Genomic DNA, 27026 nt, shown 5'->3' on the forward strand with positions numbered 1-27026 from the left:
TCTGCAAACAAAATATGTCATTTTTATTCAGCATTAGTATTTTGTTTACATTGTTCTATTTACAACATGGACACACATGACAGGAAAATTGAGGACTTTGTCATTTTTAAATCAAAGTAGAATGAAAGTTTTAAAAAAAGGCAAGTGAGTGGAGACATGTAATATTTAAGGGGTTAGGAGGAAGATAAGACAAGAATACAAAGACAGCCAAATACATCAGGAAGTCAAGAATAAGACAAAGAGGCGGACACATGGAACAAACAAGTGCACTACTGAAGACGGAACAAAGAAAAACTTCAAGCTGATGAAATGCAACAACACAAGAACAGAGACATGTCAGACTGAGGAGTGAGCACAGAAACATAGGAGAGTAGTAAAGGACAGGCATGGATGGACTTTTAATGTGGTCTATAATATTAATACTGAAAATAATAATTAAAAAATAGATGCATCTTCACAAACATTTCTTTTCTCTCCAGACCCTGTTCATAGCTTGTGTAGCACCTGCAGGCCCGCCTCCCATACCCAACAGCTGAGCTTGTTACAGATGATGATAATGATGATGATTCAAGTATAATAGTCTGTTTTCAGCAGGGCGGGGTCGGGCTGTGCAGGTGTAATTGTAGCTCACAGAGAAAGGAAGATCATGAAGCTTTTCTCAATTATCACAGGATTTGTGAACATACATAGTTGGATGTTAAGTCCTCGACAACTTTTGACAGGTTAAGTGATAGCATTTTTTCTGTGTCCTTTAAATACATTGCTGTATTGTCCATGTGAGGCTTTAGTAAGTTGGTAAACAATAACTTTGCTAGAATGCCAATTACAGTTGTGATTCACAAAGTAGACGTCTGGGTTTTGTTGCTGGAACAATATAGAATATAGGAAAGTACAGTAAGTGTGGTGCAGTGGTTTGCAGACCTGTCCAGCTAGAAGTCTCATGTTCATGAGATTTTTATGTCCCATGTCCACAAGCCTTCTGAAATGTCCATTAGCAAGATACTGAATCCCCACAAACTGTGACGATTCTCTTCCAGCTTGCCCTGTACTTTGATCTCCTCGACGGGGGTTCAAGAAAAGAGAATTTCGCTGTGGGGATCAGTGTCACTTTGACACAGTATTATCCATTGTAAAAGTAGCGGGGTTCACCTTTGTTGTCGGAACTAAGTCACTCTTTCACCCTCCTTACACCCTTCCTCCATCTGCATTAAGAATTAACAGAGACGATGGCCGAGAAACAAGAGTAAAATAAAGCAGAGTGGATTGACACGTAAGATGATATAAAAGCTACAGAAGGCAACTTCGGTTGTACTGAATGAAAATAACATAGAGAATCCACTGCATAGGTTTTCAATTAGTATGATGACTTCAGAGAATGGTGGAAAAGCCAATGGTTTTTACATCACTCTCAGTGGATTAAAACATACCTCATTGTTTCATCCATACACTCAGTCTAAAGCTGTACAGTGATCACTAGCACTGAAACATCACACATACACATGTATTCAAGCATACTGCATACACAAATATTTGCATTATAAAAGGCCACATACAGAATGTGAATCATTCACACCCAAAGTTAATTTAATTACATGAGGTCTTCCTAGTTTGTACATGAACCTCTATTGCTATATATAACAGATTTCAACTTGCAGAAGAGGGGCACTGAATGGATTTCTACCTGAAATGTGTCTTTTAAAACTAGCATTTGCAACATAAGCTGTGTCAGAACAGGACTCCCTAAAAACATGGGGTTTCACCCAGAGGCAGTGTGTTGTAAGCTTGATGCACATTCTCATCTGCTTGCATTGGGTCCTTTCTTCACTTTTTGGATAAACTAGCAAAACTATCACTGAAAAAGCTGTCTATTACCCTAATCGTTGCCTTAACCCCAAGATTAAACCTATGGGAGAACGCAAGCTTAACTGTAACTTCAAACAGAAGTGTTTTTTATTTTTTGTAATCATCAATTAATAAAGATGTAGCAAGTACTAGCCAATCGTAGGGAGAGTAAGGTGGGTCTGTTGCTATCCTAGGATTTGTAAAATTGTGTTCGGCTTATTGTTTGTACAAAACTAGCAAAACTCACCCTTCATTTTGAAAAACTCAAACATGCACAAGCTGAGACAGTCACAAAGCGCACATGGGAAAACATTGCCTTGTGTGTTTTCTGACAGAAATCCCTTTCTGGCAGAAATCTATCCATTTTAACCTCAACCACAACTTTTTTCCTAACCCTGACAAACAGATTTCTGGGGAAAAGCCCTCTACGCAAACTTTTCCCAACAGCTCACAGAGCTTGCTGAAGTGTTCACTACTACGCCCTGTAACATGGGTGAAACCTCGTGTTTTTAGGGAGTCTAATGAGAGATCATTCATCAAGTGAATCGTACACGTATGATGTACAAAGTCAAGTGTAGCTTTAAAAATGGCAGTCAAAAGGTGAATCTTTACCAATTAATAAATAAATGAGGGATGCAGAATGAAGATGTGGGACTGACGAAGCAAGTAATCACAAATCAGTAAAGCTCTGACTAATCCATGATCAGATGACTGGATGAGCACATTTCTGATCTGGCTCTGCCTATCCATAGTATCCTTGGTAGCCATTGCTATTAAATCTCTTCATGATAACGTGATTAGCCCTTTTCACACTGATAAGCCAAACAGAACAAACTGTCAGTTTGGAGACAGTAGGAACGCTGCACAGCTAAGGGCAGTCACAGGATGGCACTACCATGTGAAAAGGGAAAAATGGAAAATATTTTCAACACACTTGAAAACAAGACCACCATGAATACTGTGGAAAGCACAGACTTGTGCAGACTTGTCATGGCTGCAGCTTTCAGTTTGTTTCACCAATATGATGTGCACTTTGCTGTGCCAAGAGAAGGGAGTGTATGTGTACCATCATGCAACATGAAATAAATTAAAAATAAGATAGGTTAAAAAGGTCCATCATTAAAATGCATTTATAAAGTAATAAATATATTTGTCCTCTATTTACAGTTTACCAGACACTTGTAGAAGCGGAGTTTGCAGTTAAAAACATTAAATCCTAACTATTTCAAAAGCTATCCATTTGTTTTCTTGTTTTGTTCTGAGGATGAGGGGTTGGCGCTCAGGATTTCCCCTTTTCATCATCCTTCCACTGGTACGGAAGGCAGGAAGACGACAGAGAACATGCAGGAGAGATGACATATGTGAAGAAACAATGTCCTCCCAACGTGTATTTCCTATGTTTCATCCTCGATTACTTTCCAATTTGGTTGCTGTAGCTGCTTTTTTGTTAGAGTTTTTTTTCGTTAAATTCGCCTCAGTGCACACATACACCCACACACACACACACACACAGATTCTTGAGCACCTTATGCCTTGCTCCATCCCCACACAATGCATTGTGTATCCTTCTACAGCCGCTTGCTTGCTCTGAGTAGCAGTTGCCTCTCGACGCAGACCTAAGAACAGCTTTCTCTTCAAAGCTTGTATAAAAACCACTTAACCAAACCTAGAGCTGAGTCCTTGGGGCAACTTCTTCCTCGTCCCTCTTGGCCATTCAAAACACTAATTCATCTTCTTCTCATTTTTCAAGGAGCCATTGCGTTTGTGTTTCCCGTTGGCCACGCTCTCGCTATGGCAATGTCCATTGGCCATGTTACCATCATCCCTTGTGTCACCAGCCCCTCTGCTCTGGTCCCCGGTCTTCCCCCGCATCAATCGTACCAGCCGTCGCAGGGCAAAGACAGCCAGAGCCACAGCGGCCCCTACAGTAAAAATCACATCCAGCAGGAAGTACTGGTAGAGGGACACATCATATACGGCGGAGCGCAGGTGGTTGGCACCTTTGTGACGTAGGATGTAGCTGATCCAGTAGACGGCCCTGGTCACAGGATGGCCCGGCTGGTCTTTGTGGATGTTAGAGAGAGTGCGTGCTTGCTGGCGGTACCTTGGTAGGGAGAGACAGAAGTTGGAAACAATATAAGGAGGCCAGTATGCACACAAGAAGACAGCTATTTATGGAAGGGATGTCCCGAGCCAATGTCAAAGATCTGTATTGGGGACAATCCAGGCATTTTTCAACTGATTGGGATTCTCTATATTGACTTTAGAGAGCCCAATCCGATCCTTTGTTTTAAATCAGCTGAAACAGAGGTTTTTTTACTTTAAGGCACAGCAACGTGAATTGCAGGCTTTGTCAACTGGACGCTGTCTGTCTGTCTTTCCACTCCGCTGATCTCCCCAGTGTAAGAGTAGGGGCTGAGTTGCAGTATGAGACTGTTTATTTATGTTATTTACCAAAGTTGTGAGCACTTGTCTTATTTCAACTTAGTGTGAGAGTCTTACAATTTGCTCTCAACTATAGCGCAAGATGTTTCTCCGCCCATACTCTGAGGAGAGACAGACCGCGGTGCAGTGCGTACTATAACCACACCACCACGCCAGTGGAAGCGCAATAAAAGCTCTGCGAGCATAAGGCCAACATGGCTAATATATTGATGAAGCATAATCCACACAAAAGATGTACAGAAGATAAAAATAAACACACAGCACCAAACACTGGAAAATACTCTTTTAAAGTGACAGTGAAATTCCCTCAAGACAGCAACATGGCCAAAAAGATTAAAGAGAGATTTGTAATTTCTTAATTCATTTTGTCATATAAATAAATATATTGTAATTGGAGAAAGAAGACCAAGGAAAAGCTTTGGAGGAGGATGCAGGTATTTTTTTCTTAATGCATTGCAGAGCTATTCATACATTCATATTATCAAGCATAGGCTATACATTGGAGTACTCTGTATTGACAGATATTCAGTACTGAATAACTTCTGTCTGGGGGAAACAATTAATCAGGACATCCCTAAATAATGGGTAATCTTTTAGCATGCTACAAGGGGAAAACTCTTGAGAGCACAACTTAATGAAAGCAGGATAAAGATACTATGAGTGCCACTAAGTCACACAGTGCTAATTCAATATATGGTCACCAGATGGCACTGATGAACAATACCACTAATATACAAAGCATTTGTGTGTGACTGTGCATACAGCACCCAAAAATCTAACCTGCTGTCTTTGATGACGCTGGTCAGGGCTGTGTAGAGGTCTTCCTCGGTCATGTATTTCCAATGTAGCATGATGCCCATTCCTTTAGCCGCCACACGAGTCATGGTGTCATAGTGGTCTCCAAACAGGGGCACACCAACCACTGGCACCCCGTGATACATGGCCTCGTAGATGCTGTTCAGGCCACCGTGGCTCAGGAAGGCCCGTGTGTTGGCGTGGCCTGACAGGAGGGATGAGGGATGTTATTTTGCATGTTAGATGTTGTGTTCATTATTCATTTTTTGACAGGGTGCAAATTTTGCTGGGTTGGTAGTTCTAGATTATTTACAGTTTATACAGGAGAGCCCACAAACTGCTGCACACTCAGCAGTATTTCACTGTTGATCCCACCTTCATGAAAGTGTGTGTGGTTGGGTGGGGTGGGGTGTGTGTGTGTGTTAGTGTGTGTGTGTGTGCGTTTGCATCATTTCAACAGTATGATTGATAAAATACCTCAGTCAGTGTTTTTATGAAGGGAATAATTAAATGTAAATGTTTTACTTTCTTTATACCCATTACAAAAAAGGTTTAATCCACCTAAAACAGCTAAATTAAACCTCCCTCCTTTTCAAGGCCCTGTATATCCACCTGTGTAGTTTAAGTATGATTCAATGAAGCCTGAAAGTTTGGTTTTTGGCACTCAATACAGCAAATATACAATTTTAATAGCAAAATTCCTATCCAAAAGAACAACAGAATAAAAGGGATAGTTCAGAATTTTTTTAAGTTGGTTTGTATGAGGTACTTATCCAGTCAGTGCATTACATACAGTAAATGTATGTCTGCACTCCCCCAGTATTGAATGTACTGTTTTGGCAGCATCAGCAACAAAATGTATTTTAGCTACCTAAAAAAACAGGCCCACCTACAAAAATTCAATATCACTGTAAGATTACGCTGTATTCACTTTTATGTCAGATGGTGATTTCCTGTAGGAAACGAAAGCCTTTGTTTCACTCTCTTAAAAGCCAGACTAAAAATGTAATTTGACACTGATAAACACTGGTCTACTGCAACCTCGATCTGCAAGTTCATTTGTGTTATTGCGTGACTTTGGCATTTAAAAGGGTCAGTTTGGATTCACCACAGTCACACAATAAAACAAACTAACAAGTTGATCAAGGCTCTCAAATTAAGCAAGCAAAAATTATTGTTTCTGGAGTCTGGTGGCTTTGATGAGGGCATAAATAGGGAACTGAAGCTGTCAACAGCTTTCCCATTGGGAAGGGCTGTCCACAAGGTCAAGTGGTGAAAATGTTCTCATCATAGCATGCACTGATATTGATTTTTTTTTTTTTTTTTGGAACTATTTTAGGCGGCCAATACATTTTGACAACACATTTTCCTGCTAAACCAGTCCACAGCAGTACATTTCATAGTTTCTCTTTCAGTACCCCTGTTTGCTTATCCAAACTGGGGATATACCCGACTGCTATCTACTAAAAAATACAGCATACAACCCACTTCAAAAGATCTAAACTTTATTATATTATAAAAGGTTTCCTGTCTCTCAAGAGATTAGAGATATGCTTCAGTTAAAACTTGCCCACAAATACTGTTATATTTGAAAGGAGATGGTGCTGCAGTACTATTAAATAAAATAAAAAGAGAACTGATAATTTGGCAATCAACATTTAATGCCAACAAGTCCACCTTGGTGTAACAGAGTGAAAGGAAAGAAAAGTTATTGCTTTGTGTTTAACTGTCTCTTTTAAACATTTCTTGACTCACTGACCTAATAGAAAGTCAGACAGGCACAATGTCTCAGTATTTGCAGGCATTGGGTAACCATAGCGCTATTACACCGATGCAGAAAACAATGCTGGCTGTCAATATCTGAATGTTGTTGTACATTCCTCATTCCTGACAGGCACAAAGTGGCTCACACATTCACATTCTACCCATTGCTGAGGTTAATAAGAAGGTATGGGAGGAACCCACCCACACATAACCCTAGTCCGCCGCGCCATCAGTTGACATATCTAATATAGAAACACTGAGGATCAGCCATGTGTCAAAACATGCCCTGAACCAGCCAAACACATCTCAATTTTTATGGTGCAGTAAGCCAGTGTGACTGTTGATAAGAGAGGGTGAAGTACACATTACAGTTTGTGGTGTGTACTCACCTAATAAGTCGTTCTGAGGCATCCAATCAACAAGCTTTGTGTTGTTGCCAAGGTTACTGGGTGGAACTCCAGAGAATCTAAGGAAGGAAAAAAAGAAGTAATGATGTGACAGTTCAGCTCAACTTTTAGTAGATAAGGTTGTCGTCACAGTTTGTGAACACCATGAAAATCCCTGAGTGGTTATTCACACAGTAGTTCTGGGTTTATTTCATGTTTGTCCCATATGTGACAGGTAAATGTTTACAGCCATTTTAATATCTGCTTCGTAAATACCTTTGTCGGAGCATTATCTGTGAGTACTCTTTTATATCAACACTTTTGCGACTGTTAATTTGCTAAAAGAAAACTTAAATAAAATACTCTTGTTGGCTCTCTTAAAAGAGAGTTCAAAAAGAAAATCCAATCCACTCATATAGGGCTGGGTATTGTGTAAAAAATGACGATACTAGGACCAGTACTGTTAAAGTAATAATGATACAAATAGAGTATTTTACTTGATACCTTTTTTCCCCATCTAATACAATACACACCATGTGAAAGGAAGCATTCAGTTGCATAAAATGCCACTCGATACCAGTGTGTTCAAAGATTTTGGTGGCATCTTGGCATGCTGAACTACCTCGTCTGTCACAAATATGACCTCACCACAACACATACTGTGTGGGTTGCAGTACCTGTGGTAGTGTGCCAATCAAATTTCACGTTAAACTGAAAAAAACGCTTGCGATGACTGACTGTGAGCAAAACCACACATAGTAGTACAGTCAAAATAGTAATTTTAAAACTTAACTAATTTTAAAACTGAGTACAAAAAGGTTCAAATGCAGTTATCATTTGAGTCGCGATGTTTCAATACTACTTGATATTGTTTAATTGCAGTTGATACCTGGTATTGAGTGCTAATACCGAATCCCACTTTCATATCCGTAAATATGAAGCTAAAGCCTGCAGCTGGTTAGCGTGGCCTTTTGTCCACAGACTGGAAGCACAGGGACATAGATAGTCTTGCTCTGACCAAAGATAAGAAAATCCATCTACCAGTACAGCTAATGCTGTGTTAACATGTAATCAGGGGTACGATAAACGGCAGCTTTTAGTGGATGAGAGCACGACGGGAAAATTAAGTGAGGCTGGCAGAAACACCAGAAACAGTAACACTAGACGGTATTGCCTCCAAGGTTAAAATATTTCAACTTTTTGCTGTCTTCCATGATGGAATTTACAACCGCGTGTTAAATTGCTCCATCGCACAGGGAAAAACACAGTTGATCTAGACAATTATGGGAAATTGCTGGAAAAAATACATAAAATTATAAAAATGAAATGACTTTATGTTATATATTTTATTTCAATCTTTGCAAAAAAGCATGGTATCACCATCACAACATATTGTAATCTTTGTTTTAACTTCCTGCCATTTCGTCGGACGGTTTGTCTTAACTGTGCCCTACCAAATGTTTTTTCCAGTAAAAAAACAAAGTGTAAAAATAACAGTTTGCAGTGCAACGGTGAGTTATGAGCTATTACAATTGTACTATTTCTTGACCACACTCAGAAGCTTTAAGGAGTTTCTGGCAACTTTATGGTCACCATAAATCTCCAGGAAGTTAAGAAAGTGAATCACTGCATTATCCAAAATGTTGAACTATTCCTTTAACTTAGTTTTCCTGCGATCAGTCAATGATTAACCAAGTTAGCTATTATGCTAGCTCTCTGAGGCTAATGTGATGCTAATGATACTCTTGGGCTTGAGGGACATGCATAGTAATGGCAGAGAATGCACAGTATGTATAGTGAGTATAAGAGATACTGTATACAGAAGGCTAAATGAATTAATTGAGTGTAACATTTACATGAAGCAGAAAGTGAACAAAGGGGAATTCAATCGTTTTCCCTGATTAAAAAGCAAAAAGCTGAAGGGCCCCACTTGTTCACCCAGACATTTAGGTTTTAACTTTGTCTTCTTGGGGTGGTGGTGAATGTGCACAGCGCCGTGTGTCTGTCTGTTGGTGTCTGTGGCTGTGTGTGCGGAAGCATTTTCCAACAAATGCAGCACACAATACATATGCATGCAACATTACGACCCCCATCCGTCCATCTCTGTCTCCTTCCCTCCCTAACCCAAAGTCTTTCATCTCTCTTTCTCTTCTCAACAAAGCACCAATTCACTGTCCTGCCAATCAAAGCCTACATTCATGCAGCCAATTATCAATGACACGATTCATTTGGCCTGGTCCCTGTCCCTCTCATCAGCCCTCTTCCTTTTTCCATTAGTTTGGAATGGCCACTAAAAGCCAGATTACCATTCAATGTCACACACACGGTCTTTGGACTTACAAGAGGCCCCTGCCTGTATCTGCAAGTTTCACAACATTGTCCCACTTCACCTGCAGACCTGATCAGAGACCTACATGTGGAGTCTCATTGTCTGATATCTCACTGTCAAAGTTCAGTGCTTTTGTTGTCATTTTCCACAGTTATTATCACACATTGTTGCGCACACATGTTGAATGCCATGGCAAATCCAGCCACCCTCATTACAACACACACTACGTACTGCCCACAGCTCTGGCAATCTTTGTGACAAAAACCTCATTCCAGACACTGCAACCACAAGCTGATTGCTTTAGATCACACCAGGGACTCTGCCCAGCTCCAGCCGCTCACTGATTTTTCCAACCTCACAAGTTCAGTCATACAGTGTGTGTCTGTTGTTGAATCCTGCTCCCAGCATGCTGCTTTTAGTACTACACAAGTACTATACAACACGTAATGCTTCATATTGTCTTTCCAATGCAATTAAACCACAAATATTGCAGACACACTCAAGAAAAGTGAGCTACAGACATGGGGTGTGCCATATTATATTGTTCACGATCATACCAGTAAGCTTAGCTGCAGGTATTGAGGGGAGAAGAAGACAGGTGAATTCAGGAGGCTTTAAAAAAGTTGAGATATCCAGTATGTACCTGAGGGGGAGAAACATAAAGGCAGTAAGTTAGGGAGGAGGCAGTGGTGTGGTCGCCTGGAGGGAGCTTGTGATTGGGAAATGCAGGTAGATTTAGGAGGAAAGCTTGTTATTCCCTAGGAAATAGCCTGTACTAATTTGAGTCCTGAGATAATGCTGTGGTCGGTGAGTCGACGGATCGTTTATTTCACTGAGCTTACAGTCCGTTGGGAAGCTTCAGTGGAAGAAGCCTATGAAAGGAAGAAACTGAGGCACACAGACTTACAGGCAGAAGCTGAGCAGAAAGGATGGAAAGCTAGGGTTCGCCCAGTTGAAGTGGGAGGTTGGGGATTTGTAGCTGGATCAGCTATCTCTCTCCTGGTGGAACTGGGAGTGAGGGGACAGAGTTTGAGGAAGACAGTGAGGGAAATTTCAGATGAGGCAGTTAAATCCAGTCAGTGGATTTGGATTAGGAGGAACAATGGTAGTTGGGGACCAGCGAGGGGACGCACTGAATGGACTACTGCTTGAGATCAGGTGGAGAGATCCACCAATCAGTCTTCTCAGGAGAAAATCCATGAAGTGTGAGGGTATTTAGGAGTGGGAGTTGCCTGTTTGAGTCTCTCTGTGTGAGACCATGCTGCCATCCAAGTAAGTGTGTGTGTTGATCCAATTCACCCTTATTTCCCTTAGCTTTAGTCTTGTATGTGAGTTGTAGTATATTGGCAATTGTTATGCATGTGCTCAGGAAGGTAGCATCAACACAGTCACTACCTGGAGTCTGCATAGATATAGCCTGGGTCTGTTGAAGGTGGTATTATTGTTTGGGCTGTGATAGCCAGCCTAGCTGATGAAAGGAGGTTCCCACCTGATGACCCCAAAGATGTGTTAGTCTTCACTGCTCTCTGACTCTCTCTGACCTCTCTCTGGCATTCATATTTAAGTCATAATTGCTGATCAGTGAACCTAGGATCCTCATTGAGTGCTTATCCTTTTCTGGAGCACAAGTTTCTGTGTTTTAGTTGAATTCTAATTAACTGAGTCCTGAGTCTGACAAAAAAATCTGAATGATTTAAAGTTTTCGCTAAATTATTTGTTAAACACCTGTAAATGCTTAACAGGGCACATTTGCAAGTCACACACAGTGCCAGAGAGAAACGTAATGGTACATCGTGATATGACCACGAATAATATGTAATAGTTCCAATGTATTAACTGATATAAAAATATAAATGAGGAACACTTGTCAGCAACATTCAAAGTCCAATAATACAACTACTGTGGGTCCATAACAAAAAACACGTTCTACACATACAACCGCAGGGTGCAGAACAATGCTAAAAACCAGAGCTAAAACTGAAACAAAACAGAAACAAAAATAACAAGAAATAATACGAATTTTTGGAATTGAAATCTATGATCCAAATAAGAATAAAAACAATAGCCTACTTTAAAGTACTCATTATCTGGCCACAGACATAACACATGGAAGAAAACTTGACTCTGCTGTCAGTTATGACATCGTTGTAATGTTTTTGTGTTTGCAAAAGTAATGACCTTCATCAGCATCCGCACACAGGCACATGTTCAAACATTAACCAAGCCACACCATAAATGTATAGAATGTCAGGTTTGAGAGCTGTGTATATATATGTACTAGGATTAAGGTTTTGTTCCTGCATTCTATATCAGTAATGCATTACTTGGATTCCCCAGGGTATATTGACAATATAAGCACACATTGTCTCATGAGGATCTGCAGCCTCAAAATAGTCAGTCTAATGGGCTTTTCTTTAGTCATCTATGGGATAAAAATTACACAATGTGCATGTGATGGTCAATGAATCACAAACTCTTAAATATGCAGAGATAAGAGTTAATGATTAACAGGTTCATGGATGGAATTTTAAAGCACTGCAAAACCAGGAGACAGATTTTTTCCCTCCTCTATCAGCCCTGCTTGCCCTCCTCTTTATTCCTTGCTGCTCAGGTCATAGTCAGAGGATCTGCTGTCGGACTCTTTGTAAATGATTACAAGAAGATTAGATTTTAATCAGACCTATCGCTCTCACTGGCCAAGCACAATCATTTTAGACAGACCTGTGAATGACCTCTCTTTATTTAGTCACCCTGAGCACATAGAAACATCTGCATCTATGGTGTATAACTCTGTGACAGACACATGCATGCACAGATATGAGGGCAGTTTTAGTTTTCCCCATCAGTGACATAATATGCCACAATTCCCTCAAACATGCAGGTATTTATCTGCAAGTTTAAGAGTGAGACACCAAGTAGTGTGTTTAACTGAGCTGTATAAATCCATTGCCTTATGTGACTTTGCTGAATTAAATCAATGCAAATGTCTTCCCACCATAAAAATGTGAAGCATCTTACTGGGCAGGTTCTACTATTCAATAGTAAAGTAATGAATCTCAAAATGCGGAAGTCTGTTAGCCTTTTTGCACTTCCAGTTCCCTCGTCTCAAAGTCAATGGGTTTTTTGAATGGGTTTTTAGTAAAATGCCTTATATAAGGTCTGTGGTTAACATAGGACAAAAATATTTAGACGTTTTGTTCTGAAACATTAAATATGTCCGTACAAACCAAAATTTCAAACTTTTAAGGTTTTATGCATCTTAAAAAGGCGGATGCTTATTTTTGGCAATAATGGAAAAACCCATTCACAAATCCCATAAGGTTTTTGATGAGGGAACTAGTGCGATGCTAACTTCCTGGTTGGCCTACAAAAACATGTCATCCCTTCACCACTCTATGCTGTTTGAACAACTGGATGACCTCATATAATACCCTGAAGCAAATATGAGGTGGGAATATGGACTTTGGACAGGCAAAGACCATCACAGAGGAACAACGTGCAGCCTGTATTTTATGATGTGTCATTAAACAGAAGTAGTCTAGTTGATTATGGTGGTCCATATAAAACCATAAATTACAGTCTGATATCATTTGCCATCCAGAGCCCTATGAATGCTGAGTGGAGAAAAATCACTAACTTAAAGCTAACTACAGAATCCTGTTTACATCTGTCAGTCACATCTGTGTACAGTATGAGAGAGAAAACATATTTACCTCCAGACAACACGCTGGGGCAGCCTGGCGAGGGCTCCTGCCAGTTTGTGAGCGATGTCATGGGAAAGGTACTTGACCCCAGCTCCGAACGACACAACCACAAAGCCATGCTCCGCTGTGTCATTCACCCACGCCTCGAAATCCTGTCGGAATATGACAGAGAGACAGTAAGCTAAAAAATAAAATAAAAATAAAGATATTTATAATAATGCAAAGCACAAACTACAAAACAATCCTCCATTTCTTACTTTATCAAGTCCCTTTTGTCATCGTAGATTAATTCTTGTGTATTGCAGGCATTCAGATGACCCATATTGAAGCAATAATGTCATCGTTGCAATTTAAGAGCTGAGCGCCATATCAGATTATTTTTAAAGCATTAACAAGTAGCTGACTGACATCAATAAAACAGACCCTTCACCTCACATAAACTTTTAATAGTGTTGCTGTTGTCTTTATTACTTTACAAGTGAATTTTGTGTCACACTAATGATCTGAATGATTTATAGGTTTACAGATAAATGTGAGGTGATGCCATAAAACTCACTGCAGAACTTTGCAGAATCATATCAGTGAGCATGTAGTTAACAGTAAAGTTTTATGTGTTCATTTGAAAAGCAACAAGTGAATTAGAAAATAGACTCCCAAACAAGTCATGCTGCAGCTGGTACAGATTGCTACAATAGGTCCATGTGGACCACTTAAATTTAAATCTTTAATGTAAGAAATGTCCACAGAAGAAGTTTATCAACCAAAACACAGAATGTTTACTGCACAAAGTTGTTAAACACATTTAAGTTAATGTCTCACAACTACAAGTAAAGGTGTGCTGAGTATGCATTCTGCAATGTGGTGCCAAGTATTGCATTATGATTTCAATGTTGAAGGTCTACAGATTGATGAATCTTGATGGACCAGCAACATTTTCCAATGATGTGACATCCAGACTAGCCCTATCAGACATTATCCGCCAGGCACTGCAATTTTCTTTTTTCAACACATTCAATACTACAGTAAAATCGACAGCATTTTTTGGGCAAATTTTATTCTTCACAAACTGTGACATAAATCTCCTCTGAATAGCTGCATGTTGCAACTTGCTTAAAAAACTTGAAGCCTCGACAAATCAATTATAAAACAGGACACCAAACAAATGCTGGTCTCTTATGGTGATGACAATGCAACATACTTCACTGCATCTATGGGAAAACTAGTACTGCAGGTGCTGATTTGATTTACAAAACACCATCAAACTACATAAGAGTCAACAGAGCAACCAGCAATCAGGTACAAATATCCTCCTTGAAGTCCACACTCAAACACTCTTCTTTGTTGTGAATGTATTACACTTACACCCTTAAAGGGTCGGTTCACCTAAATCACAAGAAACGGTATTTCCTCTTGTCCCCATGGTGATTTTGAACCACACAGTCAGTTTTATGTGCCAAGTTTTGAGGTGTCTGAAGTTTCTGTTGCCAGCAATACAATTGAAGCAAAGGAATTCTTTTGTGATGGTCAAAGAAAAGTCAGCAGCATTACGTAGCTCTAGAAACGAGATCCTTGTTAGTTTGGGTAATCCACAATCCTCACATACAACAGTTGTATCTGTCAACTATTTTCTACAGAAGAAATGCCCCGGTCTGCAGAAATGGAGGAATGAACACATGAGCATCCAGCAAGTTTACTAACTAGAGTGTATCAACCGAGCTGAGGTATCCATATTTGTTTGCCTTTAGACAGTGCTCTTTGTATGAGGGTCGAGTAGAATATTGGGGCATTTGTAGTTTACACAGTGTGTGTGTGTGTGTGTGTGTGTGTGTGTGTGTGTGTGTGTGAGAGAGAAAAGGGGTTGTACTGGTTGTAACTATTACAGTCGATGCATACAGTTGATGATGGTTTGTTAAAACATTTGAACTCATTGCTTTTATCCTGTAGTGAAAATGAAGCATGACAAAATGTTTTTTGTCTTTTTCTGACTATAAATCAGGGGTGTTCAAACTGTTTGAATGGGGCCCAGATTTTTTAAAAAGAATGGGGGACCAGCCACTTCTCACATCATATGGATTTCAAAAACCAAAAAAAAACCACATACAAATGAGACACATGCAACTACTATTACTGAACTATTACTGAAAGCGGTGGCTTTCGCTGTTGACACATTTACGCTTGATGAAATCTTCATAAAATTTCAATAGTTCAATACAATAGTTCTGCCTATGTAGTTCCTTTCTTCTAAGTGCATGGGCATTAATTAAGTCTTGCTTAATTAATCAGTATTGTGTGGTGGGCCTCATATTTTTGAATGAAAGGTCCCATTCCTAAAGCACAAACATTTTGCTTGTAATTCTCTGCATGGTTTATTAAATACACACAAATACTTACACAGTACTCACTAATGATGCAGCATATATTCTTTTAAAAGCATGGAAATGCATTACACTTTACTTGCCACCAGCAATTAAATAATGCATTAATATGTACTTCACTTTGCTGAACACGTACAATGACAACCTATGACACTGCATGGGCTTTTATAGCAGGTTATGAGTCCTGGCTATAGTTGATTGTTAAGGTGTATAGGCTATCAGGTGAATTCAGGTATTCATAATGTATTATCAGCCCCATCAGTCAACATCTAGGTTACGAGTTTATATAGTCAAGAGCATTCACAAGACATATGACACTTAAAATTTTACCGGATGATGAGATTCACAGATTGACCTGTCATATTTAAATCTGGGACGCTGACATGAACAGTATTTGCAAGTTAAAAACTGGTTACTATCGTAACATCTCTGTAAAGTATTATGATCTTGCTGGGTACAAGGTTAAAGGGTTAGGGGAAAGAAACGGCAACTATTTAATTGGAAAGCAAGACCTCATAAGCATCGTTTACATTATTTTACTTGCAAACCTGCTACCTATAACCATTGGTACACTATGGCATTAGTCTATCAAATAAAAGTAACTGTGATATTTAAAAAATTAGCTTCTCCTGGGCCCTTTCCCTGTTTTAGATTTTAATCAAAGGAGTAATCCACATTTTTTAGTAAACTAGCTTCTGGTTAGTGAGGAAATATTGAGTGACAGTGGGAGATCAGGGAGCAGCCATGCTGGAGTGATAGAAGTGAAGGACAAGTGATGGGAGGGAGGCTAACGGCCCAGCTGCGGCAGCTAAAGCTGGCCCTGGCACGGAGCAACATCAGGGGCACACTGGGCTCTGTGTCCCTGCAGCGCAGCTCTACTGTCCCTACAACGCAGCCTCAGTGACCCCATAAAAGAGTCTCAGTGTCCCCAGAGCTCAGCCCAGAACAATGGCCTCGTTCTCCCTCCACTTCCATTATAACTCCCTCCACACAACATGGCACAATGCTCCCTATTGGCTGGAGTGGCATTCCAAAACCCCCCACAGTAGATACCGACGGCCCGCGCTCTCGGCGTCCGAACGCTGGACTAACCCCCGTCACCACCCGCCTCTGCTCTCCATGACGCCCCACCCTTTCGGCTCAAAGTCTACCGCGTCCATTCAACCCAAACCCATCCTCACCCCAGCATCATTTATAAAGGATCGCTTTGTGGTGGGATTGATAATCAGAGGTACACCAATGAAGGGGAAGACAATGGGGTCAAGCGAGGGCAGATACAAAAAACACTGAAACTCAGTGAGACTGTTAAGACGGGAGAGACGTTGCAGCCAGTGAGTGAGAAAAGTGCTGGCTTGATTCCACTCATCAACAAAAATTTTCTTTTGAAACGGATGTAAGCGATAAGAGCTCCCACCACTTTTGTTAATGTTTTCTTTTTGTTTCAGCTTTTAAATAAGTATCTGACATTGCACCACCTTATAATTCTAAGGTTCTGTCTGTGTTCTGAGTATTTTTCACATATTGAGCTTTGGAATTTTTCATTCCACATAGCACAAATGATATGAACCTTTTGTTTTTTTAAATAAAAAGTTAGAAAATGCATAAAACTTCAACCTCACATAATGTTAAAAGCTTATCACAGAATAAGAATATATGAATATATCAACTTTGACAAAAATGTCAGATATAAACTTATAATTCTGAGGTGATGATTAGTCAATAACAAACAGTTGATAGAAAACTGATTCATGCGAGGCAAAACAAAGGCAAGACCAAACTCTACCTGTCGCCTTCATATTAAATCCGTTGGGCTGCATGCACAGAGCACACACATACTAAGAAAGGCAGAGCGCTAAATGTCGCTGTGTTTAAGTTGACTGTTGCTATTTAAAAATTAAAAACTGTGAAAATGCTCTTCCTATATACTTAAATGTAATATAAAAAGGATTAAACCTCCTCCAGGTCTGAATGAAGCAATATGGCTTTCCATCCTCTCCATGAAACCATACTTTGGATAATGTCATGGTCAAACTGTGTTCACATGAATTAGCCATTGTATTGCAGTACTTTAGTCACCTATGGCATAGAGCCCTCATTTTATGCTCTAACATCCATAGTGGGCTCTGAAAATACTAATGGACACAGCGATGAAATTTTTGCTTTAGCATGAGGATCTTTGAATTATTGAGACCATCTCTTAATATAAATGAGTGAGGACATTGACTCCATAGCAGGGCTCGGCCATTTGATAATATACAGTATGGACTAAGTCACAATGTTTGCCCTTGCTGACGGGGAACTGAAGCCATTGTCTCAAAGCCACATGACTCCTTTGAAGAAAACCATAATTTGACTATGCAAATCACAGGAGTTGCTGGTGTACCGCTGCCTTGATTGGTTAGTGTGTCAGGTAAAGCGGACAAAACATTCCAAATTAAGTGCACACAAATCATTTTTTAGGTGGCTAAAATACGGTTTACTGCAGCCCCAGTCCACAGCAGTGCAATGTTTAGCTTTTGTGCCAATAGATGTGGTTAATCAACGACAGCAGCAAAACAACGAAGCACATAAAAAATCAATTTAAATTAAAATCAACTGCCAGCTGTCTACCGAGAAGTTACTGTTGTTGTTGTTGTTGTTGTTGTTGTAGCTCAATGTCACAGTGATTTGGTCTCCACTGTGAGATTGTGACAATGTATTTGTCATCCATCACAGACTTTGCCATGCAGTTAATACTGCGGTAACTATCCCTTTACCGTACCTTTTCTCTCAGTGCAATAGGCCACTGTGGAAAATGTTTCACATCATTAGCAGGATTGATTTATGACCACATCGGACTTTACCACTACCTTGATATGACACATATTTAATTAGCTGGATTAGCAAAAAAAAACAAACAGACATTGCTGTCTGTGTACTTTATCCTTAGATTGATCCTAAAGGTTTTTATCTGGTTTGTCACTGACAATGTGATATAAAGTTACATACACTGTACAAAAGGATTTTATCCATATCAGTGACTCCTACTCTCCTTCAACAAGGACACACATTGGCACGAGACCACACAAAACCTGTTTGTGCCTCACCAATCTCACCATGTGCTTGTAAGCCGCCTGTGTTTCTCCAAGTACTGACCTGTGGCAAAGGGCTGGGGGGCTTGGTAAGGATGCCTCCTATGTACACCACATGTGGCAGCGTGGGCCGGGGGAACTCCAGAGCCATGTCAGTGCAAAGCATCCACAGCCGGCTGCCCTGCACCAAGTCGGCCATGGCCACTTGAGGCTTCACTCCATGTTTCTTCATAATCCGGTCATACTTGGGCAATGCAATATAATGGACTCCAAAGCGCTGCACCAGATAAACAGCTGTGTTGGTGATCCTCTGGAGCAGAGACATGCGGTCAGTCAGCAACGAGTTGAATTCGGGTACATATGAAAGCGGGGCCGGGGCACCTGCCTCTGCAGGGTACCACAGGCCTGTGCTGAACACGGCATATTTCACACCCAGGATATGAGCGATCACAAAACCGCACATCTCATTAGGGTCCACCAGCAGCAGGTCAAACTTGGCCTCCTTGAGGCGGGTCATTACCTCGACACTGCCAACGACAGCGTCACAGTTCTGGGAGTAGTGGTCAAGAATGTCAAACAGTTCCAGAAATGTCAGGCGGCCCGAGAAGATGTTGCTGACTTTGGACTGGAGGAAGTTGTCAGCTGTGGTGCTGTTAAAGATCCCTGGGTAGCGCTGTAAGTGGTAGTGAGGAGAGGGGGGCACCCCGCGGCCCTCTGAAATTAAAAAATGGGTCTCATGGCCTTCCTGGTGCAGAGCCGTGGCCAGTGTCTTGAAGATGTAAAGATGTGATTCAAACATGATGGGTGGGACCACGATCACTTTTGCAGCCCATGATGCACTGGGACTCCAGGTGAGGAGGCCGAGGAGGAGGAGTAGTAGTGACGAGGGTAGTAACATGGCTGAAATCATAGAGAAATGAACAATGTTAATGCCTGACGTTAGAGTAAAACCAGAGGACAGTGATGAAAAAGAAATGTCATAATATACACAGTTACACAGTTGGTAGAGATAATTATTTAGACAAACAGTCTAACATCTTTATGGATGAGCCTGACATAAAATCACAGGTCATAAAGTTGCCTAACCACAACTCAGAGAGGATAAAAAAGATTTTTTTTTAAAATTATTTTTAGATAGTCGTAAACTTTTCTATGACCCTTAAGGCCCAGACACAGCACATCCACATCAAAGAACTAGTCGTGACAAAGGCCAACTGATGCAGTACCTCATGTCGCCTGAGTCTCGGCCAAAAAGTTACACCTGAACAAACTACAAAGACTACACCCAACAGCCAATTAGCACAAATGTTCTGCGCCTTTGTGAGAGGAATCAATTCTCCATCCTCCATCGTATCGTCATTTAAAAAAGAAAGTCCGAAGACCAACATGATGCATTTAAGATGCTAGAAACAACAAAGGATATTTACTGTGAGCTAGCAAAGAATAACACAATATATTGCAAACTCTTTCAGCTGAAGAGCTCAATGGCTAAAAATATAATCTTAATAAAACATGTTTATTTTGATCTCATGCCCTCTAGACTTTAGCCATTTACGTAGCCTTACTTTGACCCATCATTATCCATCAAAGATGAGGAAAGGAGTATTTCACAAAGGATAAAAAAGCCTATCTTACACTGTAGTCATCAAACTTCCCGCCTGAAAGTACATTGAGTCTAGTCATCATCCTCAAATTTCATCTTTCTGTCACACATACTGAGGAGCAGTATTGAGAAAATACATCCTCTTAGTGTCTGTAGTTTTTTTTTTTTTTAATTCTCAATATTTTCCCCTCCTTGATCAACTTTTGCCTTTTTTTCTATCTCTGTCGATTCCATCCTTCATCCTTCCCCACTCTGCTCAGCCGTCACTGACATGGTGTGGGTAGCACCAACGTCATTCTAAACCTCCGGCCGCTCTATTCACAAGCACAAATACAAAGAGCCATTCTCATGCCACCATGTCATAGTCCGTGCCCTATATGCCTACATCCTCCTTCTCATTTGGATTAATCATCAACACTGGAAACCTCTCCGAGCCATCAGTTATCCTCGTACTCTACAATGACTAACCCATGCTCTCCAGGGTGTTACATCTTAAGGCCGGCGTGTCCAAAGTCCAGCCCAGGGGCCACTCGCGGTCCTCGGACAGATTTTAAATGACCTCGGGCTTGTCTTTCAAAATATACTATATGTAGCACAACACACAATATTGGTTAATCATTGGTATTGGTTTTTTCTTTGCACTTATGGCAGGACTATCATACAGTTTGTGGACATGCACCAAGTAGGAACTGTGCAGACAGAACTAGTATGTTTTAATAAAGATACGATAAACAAGCAAACAAACAAAGACAGAAGCTTAACAGCGTAACAGCATCAACCGCAAAGGTCACTGCTTTCAGGAGCAGTGAAGAGTTGAATATTTTCTCAGTGGAAGATTAAACAGTTGCTTTTGTCCAATTTGTATGTGACTTTTTTTAGTAACCCATATAATGCAAGAAGCATCCAGCCGCAAGGTTTTTTCACATTATTTTATCTGGCCCCCATTCAAAAATGTTTGGACATCCCTGCTTCAGTATGCTGACCTTTGGAGGAAGTTGTATAAATGACACTTCATGAACTGAAGTGTGATTTTGACTTTACTGGCCAAGTAAGCACTGAAAGCCACAGCTAAAAGAAGGGCTTTGTGTAGCATAGTGAGTAGTTCAAATGTTAAACTGCAAACAACACAACATGGCAGCAGATTATTAATTTCTTGCACTATTTACATAATATGGGTAGTGTTCCATCGCATTAACCCTATCAGTTTTGTTGTGCTGCATTTAGACACCTCCAACAAGCATTTAAACCTATGAAACCTTAGAGGATTGGTTTGATTTATTCAGAAAACATGGGAAAAAGATCCTTAGCAACTTGACGAGAAATGTCTAGAGAAAAAAATAAATAAAAGGTGACAAGAAAATGACTTGAAAATAAGCTGTGGGGAGATTTTTAGATATTACTCCAAAAAAGGAATGATAATGTCCAGAAAACTAGATTTATAATTTATATATATATGTGTGTGTGTGTGTGTGTGTGTGTGTGTGTGTGTGTGTGTGTGTTTTGTTTTGTTTTGTTTTTTGCACGTTCATAAGGTAATTGCCTTGTCTCTTTCCAAATTTTTTGTCCATTTGTTGTTAAGTTGCCCATTGCCTTCGTCCCATGTTGGGGAGAGCATACAGCTGTATGCTGTTCCATAGTATCAGTGCACATGAGTTCAAAAGAGGTCAAGAGAAACTGAGGGCATGTAAGGTAAAATCTTGCACACAGTAGTTCGTACTCATACGTTGGCACTGTAAATCATCAGCATTAGCATGTGCTACATCTTCTTAAGCTAATAAATGAAATGTGCAGTCAATGTTTTAAACCCAGCCTGGTCTATTGGGTGTTTCTGTGTGGAGTTTAAATGCTCAAGTGTTGCATGGATTTCATCCAACAATCTAAAAACTTACAGATTAGAGGAATATGAAATTGTAAACCGCCTGGAGGTGTAGATGTAATTGTGTGTCTTTATATATCAGACTGGCAGCCTGCCCAGTCTGTACCCTGCCTCTAGTTCAATGTGTTCAGTAATAGGCTGCAGCACCACGCGATCCTGAACAGTACAAGGGATTATTTGTCCTGTCAGCCTCTCAAGGTATCTCTTGCATCACGTTTAATATCTCTTTACATTACGTCTCAGTCTATATCAGATAGCACAGTCCATATCATTTCTGCTGACAAGCTCCCGATAGCATCTTAACAGGATTACATAGTGTATCAGCCACCTGTTTGTCCACAATATGAAGTTTCTCTCTGCAAACAGCTGGGGCCGGGTGGGAAGAGGAATCAAGGTGGCCACTATTTTGTTTAGCAATCTGAGGACTGTTGACAGTAACTATAGAAACCAGCCGCTGTCTACTGAGGACTGTGAGGCGTCATGACTTAAATTACTAACAATGGAGTCTGGTTACCCTGCGCACTGGGAGGGCTGAGCAAATTATCTGGATTAAGAGAATTAAAGGATACGAAATGACAGAGTGTTTGGGGTGAAGATAAAGTGAGAGGAATGAGGTGCACAAGTTAAACATAATTTAAAGTTTTCACGGAAAGCTTTATATAAGGCATAATATGTTAAGCAGATTAGAGCTGGGCAAAAGGCCCATATCAATGTGATATTGTGATATGAAACGGCTACATTATTATCAAATGTCTGATACCAAAGCTGAGGGAAATCTACAATCATGCTTCTACCTGCACACCCATCATATTTAGTCTTTTAATTCCAACTCAAAATAATGTGTAGAAGCAAAAGTTCATCCAATCTATTTTTAGACTTTTACACATACTTCCATTTAAAAAATATTTCGAAGTTTCAATTATAGTACTAAACCTTGAACCTGTCCAACCAAAAACACCCTTCTGTTTTCATTCCTTTACAGGTCATTATAACTGATAATAATACTACTAATAATTATTATAATAACAATAATAATAATAATTATGCAGTATCATATATCAAGTGAAACCGTGATATTCTCTGAGATGGTTATTGTACCATGAAAATCCCACCACTTAGGCCTCAACAGACAAAATATTGTAATTATTAGAAACTGAGAACATATCTCTGCTATCTTCTCACATTAATTGCCTTGTATTGCATCTTTCAGATGTCTATGATTGAAAATCAAACCAATTAAAGCTTTTAGAGGATGCTACTTTCATCTATTAAGAATGGCACAAAAAGGTAATTATACAGTGATGATCACTCTCTCATATGATAATCTTGACTAACATTTCCTTGATTTGGCACAGCGGGAGGAGCAGTCTCGCTGCTTTCACAGTGGGGGTTCATTAGCTCAATGCACCCTGTTGAGAGGGGAGAAGTAACTTCCAAGAACTGATTTTAAGTCAAACATAAGTGTTCAAGCTGTTTATTTTTCCTCATATCTTTCAAATGAAGTGTGATTAATTGATTCTCGGTTTGTTTACTGCAAAATAATCAAAATGGGTTCCCATTCGGGCTGAAGATTTACAAGACTGGGTTAGTAAGGCTTTGATCATAAAAAAGGAAGGAGCCCACCTGGTGACATTTGTGGGGGAAAAAAAAAGAAATTTTGTGGCAACAACTTTCTTAATTAATGGGAATAAAATTATTAAGCCATAGCCATTCTCAAACAAATGGTGGGAATTAAATAATTTCTGATAGCTTTGAGAGAAGTATTGATCTCTATGGAGATGACTGTTAAATCATTGATTTCCCTGCAAGTGTATCATCAGTAGCTTTAGCTAAAAATGAACACAATTGAATTGATTTTGTTTTGTTTTCATCTAGGAATTACCATGACATACTTCAGTCACTTGCAGTTAAGCAAGCGACACTTAATACTCGGCTGCTCAAAATGCACAGGTTAATACGCAAACGATATGCTGGGAGTTAAATTTCATCACACAACAGCTGGAATGACCTGGAAGTCTAAATGGCTACATATGGATGCATTAATGCAAAAAAAAAAAAAAAAACCAAAGATGTTTGACTGATTTTCATAGCTCTGGGCCCTAAAGCCTCAGCCATGGGTCATTCCTGTATTTTGCTCTTGGACCTGACTTAGTGTTTGTTTTTACGACAAGTTAAAAACTTAATGGGATCTGTAATGGTCTGCCAATAGATTGCTTTTCCACGAACGAACGAACGAACCATACGACTGAAAGCTGCACAAACAAGCAGCGACACACACATCATAGATGTAAGACACCAAATGAATTTACAATAAAATCTTTTCTTATTCAGACTTCTGATGTCACTCATATGTTTGTGTTTAAGGGATTAGGGCCATCTGTTGACCAAAACTCTGTTTATGGTAGCCTATCTCAGCATATATAATGACCATTATTCATTACATCATAAACAGCATCACTCCAAAACTTTATAACCACTCCACCTCATCCAAAACTTGAATCATCTCTTCCACAGAACTTATTAAAGATGCAATGTGTGAGATATGGTCAGAATTTTAGTGTAAAACATTAAAAAAATGAACTAATGTCTATGTGCTGTGTTGCAGAGATATCTACAGAAATGAGTGCGCTAACCAGTTATAATTATCTTGGAATCCAGTATAAGTGTTTGTTGTTCTGACATAGCTGTGATCTCTGCCGACATAAAGGTCAACAGTCTTTATTGTGCTAATACTTCCTCTTCCATAATTGACAATAAAAAAGCAAAGGAAACAATGATACAGGTGTATTTAGGTCAGCCACTTCAGGCCTTTACAACCAAGCTAAGATAGCTAGGCTAAGCCAGTTTGCAGGCTTACTATTTGCCTCCTGCTCGGGTTAGTGATCTTAAATTAAAGTCTGACTCTTTCTCGTTTGCACAAATAAAGAAAGTCGTGGCTATGCATTCTTTAATTTTTTTGTATTTTCTTTTGTTACAGATTTGTAACAAAAGCTGTAAAGAAATCATTAATTCTAGCATACATTTTTTCAACACATCACAAGTCAGAGGTTGATATAAATTCTAAGATGCTGACAAAATTGGCCCAGTGGCTTCGTTTCAATGTCTACATTAAACATATCTACGTCAGTGCATGCATGTGTAAAAAAGCACATTAGGTCAAAGTCAGCACAAGGTTAACCATATTATTACAATATCTGTAAAATAAGCGTTATGTCCTGTGAAAACTATCACGAAAGGTGGAGCCTAGACCACTTTAAGAATAAGTTAAACTTAGGTTAAGAGCCATTAGATCCTGAATTTTGGTGAAAACAAAATTTAAGTGGGAAAAAAAAAACTTTGACTTTCCCATGTCAGGGCACATGAAGAGCTGTTTATAATGGCAACACGGTCTCTGCATGCCCTGATATCTGGAAGCTTCATCAGCACTTGACAGAAAGTGTAAAATGGATATAGATAAAGCCTTCTTGTAAATATCCTCTGAGAAAATTACTCCTCATACACAGAGGCTAAAGAAATATTACCAAATGTCCTACTCAGGGTAATTGGCTTCCTCAATTACCCATATTAACTCAATCAATCCAGTGCTGTTTTCAATGTACCAAACCAGACAGACATTCAGTGTCCTATTTAACCACATTCCTTCCTAGCCGTCTTCCTCCTCACCTCTGCAATTTTTCCTTAATGTCACTGCTGTCATTCTCGATACTCTTTCCTCTGTCTTCATACCTCCTCCTCCACACCACAACCACTGACACACAGTAGAACAGGTCCGACAGGCTCTGTCCTACTAAGAGTTAACAGTTGTTATAGCAAATAGACAAATAACGCAAGTGACAAAAGTTTCCAGTTACCATTGTCAGTACAGCTCTTGCTAAAATAAAGATGCACTAATCAATGCAAAGACTGGTTGGCATGTAGAAGTAAAAAGTATGTCCTTACACTGTATATTCAGCCCACAGTGGTAATTCCTGTAATTTAAGTAACCAGCAGCATATTAAACATACAGAATAGAATATAGACCAAAAAATATATAAGCAATATATACAGAGAAAAAGAGAGATGATGATGAATAGGTGACTCTAGCTTCCACAAAAGTAATATTCTGGTGCGATATCTGTACTTTTATTCAAGTGTGGCTCTCAGGTACCTCATCCGCCACTGCCAAAATCTGATACAAAACCCTAATAATCCAGACAGCAAAACCACTGTTAAAAAAAACTGTTAAAAAACGCATTTAAAATGATGCCATGCAGAAAAATTAAAGTAAAACTGTGGCCTAAAAATATATTACAGGCTGCCATGGTGATGTATCTCAAGATAAAAAATAATACCAGAATCAAACCGCCACAAATAGGTGATTTTTTTTTTTTCGTCATGTATGATACGCAAAGCACTTGAATGCACTGCAGCACGGATACACCTGCGCCTCAGGAGGATTCGCCGTCGCACCTGAGCTTCCAAAAACAGCCAAACAACCACGATAGAGTTCACATCCGTCAACTTCAACAGTATCAACTCACTCTTCACAACTATGGAGGAAATAAAGTAATTTTAAAAAGCAGACTAAAACGGAAGCTGAGCGCTGAGGTGACGCTGCACCTGTTGTGTTGCGCGCAGAGCTGTTGTGCTTACCTTGAGGCTTCAGTGTTGCTCGGGAGAGGTGGAGGGGCAAAACTGCAATAATTTTTTTTAACGCAATTTAAAGTGTCGGGGAGGTAACACACATCAAAAAAGTAGTGATGAAAAAATGGCTGTAAAGTAAAATGTGTCCCCGGGTATCGATCACAGACAGAGGCAACATCAAACTCCCAGTCCGTGTCACAGAGGCGGTGATAG

General features: G+C 39.8%; 1 protein-coding gene across 2 annotated transcripts; it reads right to left on the minus strand.

Moving 5' to 3' along the window:
* ugt8 (UDP glycosyltransferase 8) lies at nucleotides 1–27026 on the minus strand. Of its 2 annotated transcripts, XM_042485695.2 has the most exons (6): nucleotides 26823–27026; nucleotides 18776–19611; nucleotides 13275–13417; nucleotides 7236–7312; nucleotides 5068–5287; nucleotides 1–3946 (listed from the first exon to the last, which is right to left on the minus strand). In XM_042485695.2, the coding sequence occupies exons 2-6, from the start codon at nucleotides 19607–19609 to the stop codon at nucleotides 3565–3567; spliced, it is 1656 nt and encodes a 551-aa protein (XP_042341629.1). In that variant the 5' UTR covers nucleotides 19610–19611; nucleotides 26823–27026; the 3' UTR covers nucleotides 1–3564. The 2 variants fall into 2 exon arrangements, with proteins under 2 accessions (XP_042341629.1, XP_087932115.1); XM_088075989.1 differs by lacking the exon at nucleotides 26823–27026 and having other exon boundaries at nucleotides 18776–19613.

This window comes from Plectropomus leopardus, chromosome 3 (genome assembly GCF_026936395.1).
Source record: "Plectropomus leopardus strain MGB_pleo_1.0 chromosome 3, ASM2693639v1, whole genome shotgun sequence".
NCBI classification, from domain to species: Eukaryota; Metazoa; Chordata; class Actinopteri; order Perciformes; family Serranidae; genus Plectropomus; species Plectropomus leopardus.

What these genes read in the sequence shown, in the direction of transcription:
- ugt8 (XM_042485695.2), bottom strand. Translation starts at nt 19,609, where the DNA reads ATGTTACTACCCTCGTCACTACTACTCCTCCTCCTCGGCCTCCTCACC. An exon ending in CCCCAGCGTGTTGTCTGGAG is followed by an intron (nt 7,313 to 13,274) that starts GTAAATATGTTT and finishes TTCCTTCCTTAG; the next exon opens with ATTCTCTGGAGTTCCACCCA. An exon ending in GCCTCAGAACGACTTATTAG is followed by an intron (nt 5,288 to 7,235) that starts GTGAGTACACAC and finishes CCCTCCTGTCAG; the next exon opens with GCCACGCCAACACACGGGCC.